At 39.9% G+C, this 10,964-nt stretch overlaps 1 protein-coding gene across 1 annotated transcript; it reads right to left on the bottom strand.

Moving 5' to 3' along the window:
• LOC104440619 (ankyrin repeat-containing protein BDA1) lies at positions 1-1,819 on the bottom strand. The gene is made up of 3 exons (XM_039311458.1): positions 1,609-1,819; positions 1,235-1,515; positions 1-1,006 (listed from the first exon to the last, which is right to left on the bottom strand). The coding sequence occupies exons 1-3, from the start codon at positions 1,817-1,819 to the stop codon at positions 257-259; spliced, it is 1,242 nt and encodes a 413-aa protein (XP_039167392.1). The 3' UTR covers positions 1-256.
• Positions 1,820-10,964: the final 9,145 nt, after the last annotated feature.

Raw genomic sequence — 10,964 nt, forward strand, 5'->3', positions numbered from 1 at the left:
AATTATCTTTTTATAATAAAGCCAAAAGGCTAGAATTACAATATCATCCTTATTACAGCCACACATAAAATAGTAAGAAATAGACAAATATGCCCCTATTGGCCAAATGCTCTCAACGGAAAGGTTAAAGAGAATTGAACTCAAGTAGTTACACGCGATTAATGAAAAGAGTCCAATTCTTGCAAACCTCAAGACTAGAAACAGAGAACATATGCACTCACGACGAGGCATAATTAAAGTAAATAATACTTGCGAATTATTTCCGATCCTTTGTTCCTAGGAAGATGCGGACGCCTCTCCCTGTGGCATCGATTCGTTTTAGAACTCGGACGTGCATTCCCCACACGACCACGGGGAGAAACAGTGCAGCGGTCAGCAAGGAGCCGTAAAATCCCTCAAGCATTCGCTTTGCGACCTCGTCGGAATTCGGGAATTCGATCAGATGGGAAATGAAGTAGGCAAGGCCGAGAATGGACATGGATAAGTACACCATGAAAGTCTTGGGAAATTCAGCAATAGCGATGGCCCAGATTGTGCCAATGGAGAAGAAAAAAGCCGTGCCGTTGAAGACCGTGAACACGTACAGGCTCGTGCCGTTCAGGATCATGTTCCCGGCTCTATGTGGTTTTTCCATGGCAGTGCTGTTGGAATCGGTGGCAACGACAGTCGAATTGGTGGAATCCTGCCAGTATCCTCCTGGAGGACTGAGAGCGGCTTGGTAAGTGGCGGTCGCGATTAAGGTAGATACTAAGAGGATTATGTCGCGAGCGGATTCATCTTGGACACCGAAAAAGTACGCGCACTTCTCGCCGGCAGTTAGACCTTTGCTAAAAAACTCCGATAGAGAGAGGGTAGGAGTGAAAGGTCTTGCGAAACATCCTCGACGACGTAACCTCTTCGCAACATTAGGATCGTAAGGAGAATTCGCTTCGAAGATTTCCAAAGCCGTCTTCTTGTCGAAGTTCCTCGCATTTACATTTGTATGCCCAATTAACAGCCTGATGATCTGGAATAAATGCAAAGGGAACAATATGAAATATGGCTTGTTGAATTTGTATTATATAAAGATGGATCAATACGGTCTAAATGGCTGAATTTGGGCCAGAACCATTTTCAACCCACCTAAATCTGACTAGGCCCACATGTTCGACAGGTTTATTCTTGGATTAGATTATCTCGAATTCAAGGATAGAACAATAAAAGCACGAGCAATCATGAAATTTATGAAATATACCTCGAGCTGATTTTTAGAAGCAGCAATATGTAAGACGTTGTTACCATCTTCGTCTTTCCAATTCAATATCTTTGTTAGACGATGTCGCCTAAGCCATCCAAACAAAACCTTGAATGCTCTGGGGTTGTAGTTTTGGACGGCAATGTGAACCGCAGTCTCACAGCGGCTCGTCAAGTCTTCGATGGATGATCCGCAAGCGGACAAGAACTCGGCCAAGAGCTCCCTCTCACTATCTCCTTCTTCACTGGCAACATAATGCAAAGGGGTGAATCCGTCTCGTCCTCAGACTCGGATCAACTTGGGATCAAGGGTCATCAATGCTCTCGCGGTGTGATAACGCTTGTATTTCAAAGCCAAGTGCATGGGGCTGTAACCATCTGGATTGAGCCTCCGAGCGAACCACGGCTTCAAGATGGCCATCTCCATGGCCACATGGGTTTTCCCCGTGGCCGCGGCGATGTGTAGCAGGGTGTTTGGGAAGGGTTCCTTAGATAGGCGATCTAAGAGATTTCGCTCCGCCACAATTAATCCATGTAGCTCAGCAACATCATCATTTTCTATTGCTAGTTGAAGCCGAGGGTCCATTATTTGAGCAGGGAAGTGTAGGATCTGAGGGGCTTTGCTCTTTGATTGATCACAATAGCTTCGCAGTCGACTGACATTTTAACTAGGGGAATGTATGCGTTGGGCAAGCGGAAGCTGATTCTGACATTCGTGGACCGTTCGAGCTTCACTTTCCTCATTCTATTCTGGAACTGATCTTTGAACTTTTCTTTATGTTGGGTGGGGTTGCTTTTTCCGGCACGTCTCAACCGCTAAATGAAATGGGGTACAGAAGAAGGTGTTTCCTATATATATATATATAGTGTGTTTGAGTCTGTGAATGTAAGTTTTGACATACATACAAATCAAAATGGAAATAAAAAGGAGAAAAAGAGATGCCTGCAACAACAAAAAGCTGGGAATAGAGAATCGTATTTATCTAGACTTGCATGACAGCGCTAGAGATATATTTTTTAATAGAATTGGGTGGTCGTGTTTTCATCTAAATTATCACTCATCTGCTAATGACACGAGAATTTGCATTATGGTAGATTCGCGAACATCTCCTTGAATGCCAATGAATAAGTTCAATACAAGGAAACTTGGGAGATGATTAGTGATGCTGAATTAAACCGAAAAATACAACAATAGGCCAAATCTGTTTTCACCAATGTGCTCATGACAATGAACTATCGAAAAGATCATTCTAACGTGCCCATTTCCTCATTTAGAATAAGATAATTAATGCTTGTGTGAGAAAGGAGAAAAGAATTAGCACAAAGAAAGGGGTAAGGTAAGAGTTATCCTGTATATCAGGGAACTAGTAGCTGCGATGATATTTAACTTAGTATACTTTTCGAAAAAACTTTCTGATAATTGTCTACTTCTAAATACGTTGAGTATTTCTTGTTCGGACACGCCTCCCAAATAAACCAAATACATCAGAATTTGTGAAATGCATTGAATGAACGATCTCTTATGTACTTGTTTGCGACAACAACGGTATCACTCACCCTCGAAGCTCGAAACTAAGATCGAGAAAGGGAAGTCAGCCTTGATGAAACACAGTCGATTTAGGACTGAAAGTACCAAAGAAAGAGTGACTTTCTTTAGTCTATGCACTAATAAAGTACTCTAAAAAAGTAACCCTAATCATGCCCCCCAAATTTCTCAGGAAAAGTAGGGTCGTGGGTCATGAGTTAGACGAATCCATCGGTTGTTTAGCCAAAAGGAGAAAGGAACCAATGGATTTCTCGGATAATAGCTGTGAATTGCTAACCTGGGGGAGGGAGGGAATAAATGGAAAGGACGCTCGTGGAACGCATGGCGAATCGACCAAGAATGGAATCTTGGGAAGACTAATTTTGAGAGGTGGAGCATCGGAAAAGTGAAAGCAAAAGGGGAAAGAAAAAAAAAGGGGAAGATAAAAATGAGAGTGAGAGAGGGAGGTTCAGAAAAAAGAATGCATGAGTGCTCAACGAAATGCGATTTAAATCCTCAGGAAATGCAATGAACCATATTTCTATGTGTGGATGGGAATGTAATGAACGCAGAATTATCTAAATTAGCTATTTTCAGCCGAAGATCAAGCTCCGCCGCGATCAAGGAACTAGAAACTCGAAGTAATTTTCTTTAGAAATGCATGTTTGACTTGCTGGCGAATTCAGGTGTCAATTTCAATAGCAAGATATCATGCGTTAGTATTTTCGAGTTATGACTCAGTGCCTTTTGTTTTCACCGTGTCAATTTCAGAAACTGAATTAGGAAAAAAGCTATTTGAAGTCCCGACTTCAAGCTAGATTAAAGGTCTTTAGGGATAAAGAAATTAAAAGATGAGTCCATCACATGCAACTGATAAAAAGAGTCTATTTCTTGTGAACCTCAAGACCAGAAACACGGATTGCGTGCACACGTGACGATATTTTAAGGTAAATAATACATGCAAACTATTTCCGATCCTTCCGTCGCAGGAAATTATCGGCGGGTCTCCTTGTGGCATCGATTTGGCTAAAAACTCGGACATGTTTTCCCCACCTGCAAAGGGAGATGCAACGCGGCCGTAAACAAGTTCAACCCAAATGCTATTACGAGGAATTCTACTAACTTAGTGAAGGTTTCCAGGATTCCGTTTGCAAGTGATTCAAAGTAGGCAAGGGCGAGAATGGCTATGGAATTGGTCGGGTCCTCCACGTATACTCACGCCGGAGCGAGAGCAGCTTGGTAAGCGAGAGCCACAATTGAGATAGACAGTAGAAGGACTATGTTGCGAAGGGAATCATCTTGGATGCCGAAACAACGTGCGTACTTCTCAACCACGGTTAGTTCCATACTAAAGAACTGTGATAGAGATAGGGCAGGAGTAAAACGTCTTTCTCAACGTGCGTAACGCGTTTGCTACATCTTGATTGCCACTAGGATTCGCTTGGGAGACTTCTAGAGCTGTCTTGTCCTGGAAGTTCTTCCTATTTATATTTGTTTAACCAATCAACAGCTTAATGATCTGGAGGAAATGTATAGGGCACAAAATGAAGAATGTTTACCTTCAATTTGAATCACTTTGTCGCAAGCATTACTATAGTGCACAAAGTGAGCTCATGCTATATAAGTCCGAATGATGTCAGTGATGCAATGACCGATGTACAAAGGGAAAAAATTTACTAAACCTTATTATTAGATTCAATCATTTTAATTAGTGTAAGGAAGTCCTAAGTCTTCTAACAAGAAAATGCAATTTAGTCCTTCCACTCGAAATTATATATGTGATAGCTAGTAGTTGCTTATGTGAGTTTTAACATAGGCAAATTCATGGAAATTGTGACTTGAATGACCGTGATTTTACATAAAAGTTTTGGAGTGTAAGTCACACTTGCCGAAAGGTTTAGGATTAATTTACACATATGATTTTCTTTCTTTTTTTTCCTACGAAGCTAATAGGATTAGTTACGACCATATTAAGTTTTGGAGAATGGACGTAGGCTAAGTGGAAGGCCAAACCACCAGATATTTTCTTACAATATCTTCAATCTTTTCAACTCTTCTATTATGTTTGATAGGCCATCTACATCTGCATAACTATTTTCCTTCTGCAAAAGCTCATCCGCTAGATATTTACAAAATAGTTCCAATTTTCTTAAAACAACCGATTTACCTTCCTCTTGGTCGTTTTATTAGCCTTATCCCACTTCGGACGTTCATGTTTTCAAGTTGCGCCTGATGCTTTTCGTTTCCACAGCATCATTTTATGAAATTAAATTAGGAAAAATGCTATTCGATGTCCTAACTTCAAGCAAGATTTAAGGTCTTTAAGGATTAAGGAATTTATAGATGAGTCCATTACATGTTACTAATAAAAAGAGTCTATTTCTTGCAAACCTTAAGATTAGAAGCATGGTTCATATGCACTCATGACAGGAATAAATAAGAGCGAACAAATACTTGCAGATTTTCTGAACCTACCATTGCTGGAAGTGGCCGACAGGTCTCGTCATGTTATCGATTCTATTCAGAACTCGAAAGTGCTTGAACCATATGAGAAGGGGGAGAAACAACGCGAGGTACAATGATTCTATACAGTGTATTGTATTTACGTTACGTTGTGAAAATTCATACGGTTCCAGGACTCCGGTTTGAAGGGCGTTAAAGGAGGCAGCGGCGAGAATGACTAAAGTCCAGGATATCATCCTCGCATTGGGCACTAGTGTCATAGCGGTGGCCCAGATTATGCCGATGGAGGCGCAAAAAGCGATGGTGTTGCAGGTCGCGAAATTATACGGCCGCCGGCCGTATAGGATCAGGTTTCCGGCTTGATGCGGTTATTGGCAGTAATGACAGTGGAATTGGCCAGGGAATTTGAAATGGAATCCTGCCAGTATCCACTTGGAGGAGTGAGAGTGGATTGATAAGTTATTTTGGGTCAAGGATCGACCTTTGCCATGATCAGGGAACTTGAACCTGAAAATGATTTTCTTGATAAATGCATGTTTGACTTGCCGGCGATGTTCAAGTGTCAACAGCGGAATGTCGCGCTCAGAATGTCGTGCTCTTACTGATACGTCATCGGCATTACTATGATTATGATGGTTGTCAGAGGATGTGGGCGTCCGTTGTAACGGTGGAACAATCATTTATTTCGACAATCAGAGTGTTATTTTAATAGTTCCTATGAATGCACCAAGCATATGAGAATAGACTCCCGTTTCATACGCTATCACATGCTTCATAGCATCGTTCATCTCTTCTCAATCTCATTGATTGACCAGACTGTTAATATTTTCACGAAGGCACATACGCTCGGGCATTTGCAAGATCTCCAGTTAACTTCTTCTGCTGACGTTATCGGTCCTACTACCTATTAGGCCTTAAAGGCTGCCGACCCTGCATCAGAGGTCATCCCCTTGTGTAGAATTTGCCAAACGATGACACCATATATACCTACTCTTTTGCGTTGGTCGTAAGACCCTTTGGACTTCTTGTTGTCACGTCTTTCGTCGTTTAGGATTGCCAAGGGTGATAAAACACATGTTATCTCGATCGAAAGCCTCCAATTAAACATGGGGAACTCTCTCTAAGCTGCACTCTGCATGCATAACTAGCGGTACCTTCCGCCTCACCTGACCATCATGCTAATTTATGGATGTGGAAATGCTAGTTTGTAAGTTCCGTTGCATTACGGGACTTCGAGAGATTGCCCCAACGTATTATCATTTCTTGTGCTATTGTCAATTTGGCCAGTGTTTCTCCGGGTCAAAAATTGGATTTCAAATAATTTGACAGGGCTTTGTAAGTCTTTGGATTTCCTTTTCTTTCTGAGAAGTATACTAATCTCCATCTTAGGGTGCAAATTGATATAAAATGGAGATTACATTGAAGTACGCTAAATGAGGAAATGCGACAATGTTATATGGTCGTGTAGATCTTGGGTTCCTGCAGTCATGACGCTTCGACCTCTTCTCTGGAGAGACTGAGGGGTTGATACTTGATATCAAGTTGTGCTCTTCATCTATTGATCTTTTTGGACGAGGTATCATCTATTTAGAGATTAATAAGACATTCTTTTTTTCAGGAGAGATTAATAAGACTTCGGGCCCGGCAGATCCTCGGTATAAAAAAAAAAAAAAAAAAAAAGACTTAGGGCCCGCCTATTTGATTAAAAACTATTTTTGGCAAATTATTTCTATTTTTGCCGACATTTGGATGACCGGAAACTAATAGATGGACGGAAAATGTAAGAATTATGGGGCATGGGAATTACATGGCTCAACCACAAAGCTATATTATTTACCTTTCTTGTCTTTCGTTATTTCTCATGAAATTGTCACATTCATTTGCGTTGGCGTTTTTGCGAAATTAATGGATTGCTGTCGAGTACTGATTGTAACATTCAATTAGTGAAATTTACCCAATTAGTTCGAACATATCAAAAATGAATTGCTTATATTAAACATGAGGGAAGGTCAAAAGGATCGCTCTAATTTTAGTTTTCATCTAAAAAGGGTTAAAGACAATGGAACAGATTAAGGAATTAAAAGATGAGTCCATTACATGCATCTAATAAAAAGAGTCTAGTTTTTGCAAGCCTAAGACTAGAAATATAGAATATATGCACTCAATAGTACTTGCAAATTATTTTTATTCCTCAAATCCTAAGAAGTTGCTGACGCATCTTCTTGTGGGATCGATTCGGCTTAGAACTTGGATGTGCCTTGGATAAGTCTTGCGACCACAGTGGATCTCTAGAATTCGATTGTAAGGCAAATAAGGTAGGCAAGGCTGAGATCATAAAGAGAATTGAACCTGGACAGTGTCAGGCACTAACGGCATAGCGCGCTGACCCAGAATGTGCCAATTGTGGCCGAAAATGTAAGCCGCGATAAATGGTGTCCCAATATCTCTATAACTAAAATATATAACATAGTAATGGATAAAAAAAAGAGATTTGCACACTTGATCTGGAATCTATCATTTTTTTATGCAGAATAATGACAATCCAAAGTTCAAGTGATTCTCTTCTATTGCCTTTTGTATTACTAGCTTAATGAGACTGCCTGTCACGATTAGCACTCCATAACCATTCCTTATGTGAGTTTATTTGTGCATCACAATTAGATGAAAATTAAAAACACTATTTATAAAATTTTCAGCCACAGACTCTCTCATCACAGGTCAGCCTCCACTTAGCCCACACAAACTAGTCCCATATTAAATTAATTAAGAATCTTTATATGTCATCTTATTAGACTAATCTTGTAAACTGGTAAATTATAATTTTAATCAATGTACCCAAATCAGAAAAACTCCTACGTTTGGCCGAAAAAACCATACCGTCGAGGATCCAGATATAAGCTATATATTACGTCATTGTCCTCAACATGGTTTTCCCTGCCTCCATCACCACAATCAGGGTCACTGCTATGATACTGGCGCCCGACTCGTTCATAATTCAATTTTCTATATGCATTTTCAGCCTTGCCTTCTGTACTTGCCTTATAATCGAATTCCTAATATCCACTGAGGTCGTACGACCTATCCTAGCGGGCTCCTTGTTGTGCGCAGTGTAGTTGCTCCCCTTCTATGCGAGGGTAAAGCACATCCAAGTAATGGAGCTTAGCGATATCTTCATTTGCTACTGCTGGTTGAAGCCAAGAGTCCTAGCCTTTATTTATTCTTTTTCGGCCCGACTCTTGTCCATTGTTTAACCAGGGAAAAGTAGGAGCAGATGGCAAAACCTTGAGGAAGGGTGTCCATCAATCGGAGATCAAACCATTTCATCAGCCGACAGCAACACCACTCCACCAAATTTTCAGCGAATGGTACTGGGGAACTTTCTGATTTTTTAATCGTAGGAAGTTGACAACGAGTTTCCTTGTGGCATCAATTAGGTTTAGAACTTGCATATGCCTTACCCACAAAATAGATTGTCAACAGTTCGGTTCGATTCGGGTTTTCAAAATCCAAACTGATCCAAACCGAATTGATAGAGAGAGCAGCTGAACCGAATTGCAAACTGAATACAAACCAAACCGAAAATCCGGTTCCGTTTGGTTTTCATTTTCTTGCATTGCTTATTGAAACCGAACTGAGTAAGGGATGAGAAAGAAAAGAGAATTTAAGTTGGGCATTTAACTTTTATTGAGAATTTTAGTCTGGCTCATAACCAAATCAAACCAGAAAAAATAACAATCATTTTGCCATTATCCGAACCGAAAACTGAATTGAACTGAAAATGCATAAAATTACAATTTGGTTCGCTTCTAACACCCCTAACCAATGGGGGTAATACCACATGGTTCCACGAGTCCATTAGAAATCCCACTCCGAGACGTTCTATGGACCCAGTAGGCTTCGGGAATGTGATTTGAAGGGTAATCATGTAGTAGGCAACGATGAGAATAAATACAGACAAGTAGACGATACGAGCGTCCGGCAATAACATAACAACAGTGGCTTAGATTGGCGCCGATGGAGGCGAAGAAAGCCACCATGTTGAAGACCATGTAATGTATAACTGCCGACTGTTCAGGATAGGGTCTCCAGCTTAATGTGGTTTTCCTATAGCAGTGCTGCTGGAATTGGCCGTAACGACGGTGGAATTTGCCGGGGGATTGGAAGAAGAATCCTACTAATATTGTCTCGAAGGAGGGATAATGGCTTGGCAAGTGGTAGTCGCAATTAAGATAGACAATAGGACTAGGTCGCGAACGTATTCATCGCAGATGATGGAAAAAACTTGCGTATTTCTCAAAGACAGTTAGTTCCATCCTGAAAAATTGTGATAGAGAGAGGGTTGGAGCACAATGTCTTGTTCGACATCATTTACACCTCTACACAACATCTCGATTGCCATTAGGAAAGATATTAGGCGGGAGACATTATGATGAAAAGAGTTGGAAGGAAATTATTCATCCAGTATAGAGAGATTTAGAGCTCACTAAAACAGGAGTTTTGTAGGGGTTTGAAGGGGAACAATTTTAATCATATCTTTTCTCTCCATTAAATAAATTGTAAGCAAGATGATCTCCATATCGCTCCTTTGTTTTCCTTCCCTTTCCTCTATATCCTCCAACCAAAACAATGGTAGACCAAATAAAACTAACTCAAATTCAGAGCATCACAAGCTTAAGATTTTTTTCCCACTAGCAGTTTTTGAAATGGAACTGTGAGCTTGTTTTGATAAAAAAAAAAAAACATAAAAATAAGCGCTAGCGCTGATAATTTAAGCGTTGAATACAGAATGAAATTGTTCAGTAATTTTTTTTTTAAATACTATATTTACGTTTTAACAATATAATTGGGAAGATTGTAATTACTACTCATTACACTGATTACTAGATTAAGTGAATTTAGACTAATTTGAGTCTTTTAAGTCAAATGCTAATTGGGTTATCATAAAAGTTTAATCTTATCTAGTGCTAAATTTTTCATTTCCAGCACTTAACTGGATTTTCAAACGGCCCCATATGTGTGTATTAAAATAATCGAGAACAATTAAAACTATCTTACTATGAGTATTTGACTTTATTTATTTTTTTAAAAGCACTACCCTTTTAACTGATTTTTACATATAAAGTCTATTAATACTGGACAGAAATAAAATGATTAGAGGAATCGCTAAGGAAACTAACGAAGAAAAAAGAATGGATCAACCAGTAAAACTGTATTAGGGATAGAGCCCGCACGGGAAATTTGTCAAAAAAGAGAATTGGAAGTAGCAGATTGGGAGGAAGGGAGTAATATTCATCCCTCCTAATTTCTTGACTTCTCTCCACGAAATGAGACCAAATACGGTGATACCGTTCAAATCTCCCCGCTCTGAATGTTTCTAAAACCATGTAAATTCAACCCATTATCATAACGTTTCTTTCCTAGATTGGGCTAGGTCGAAAGACTTCCCGCTTTGCATTTTGTGGGTGTATGCGTCCGGCATTTGTATTTGGCAGCTGCAACTCAGTGCTTTTCATCTTTACTGAGTCAATTACGAAGTCGAATTAGGAGAAAAGCTATTCGAAGTCCCGACGTCAAGCAAGAATAAAAGCTAATTAGGAATTAAGAAATTAATAGAGGAGTCCATTACACGCGACTGAAAAAAGAGAGCCTATTTCTTGCAAATCTCAAGACTAGAAACATAGATTATCTGCATACGCGACAAGTATAGCCGAAGTAAATAATACCAGCGGGATTATTTTCGACC

This window comes from Eucalyptus grandis, chromosome 4 (assembly GCF_016545825.1).
Source record: "Eucalyptus grandis isolate ANBG69807.140 chromosome 4, ASM1654582v1, whole genome shotgun sequence".
Taxonomy (NCBI): Eukaryota; Viridiplantae; Streptophyta; class Magnoliopsida; order Myrtales; family Myrtaceae; genus Eucalyptus; species Eucalyptus grandis.

Bases quoted from the DNA above. Each gene is read 5' to 3' on its own strand.
- LOC104440619 (XM_039311458.1), bottom strand. From the start codon at position 1,819: ATGGACCCTCGGCTTCAACTAGCAATAGAAAATGATGATGTTGCTGAG. The intron at 1,516-1,608 runs GTTACAGCCCCA...TCCGAGTCTGAG, and splicing joins TCGGAGGCTCAATCCAGATG to GACGAGACGGATTCACCCCT. The intron at 1,007-1,234 runs GTATATTTCATA...CATTTATTCCAG, and splicing joins CTTCTAAAAATCAGCTCGAG to ATCATCAGGCTGTTAATTGG.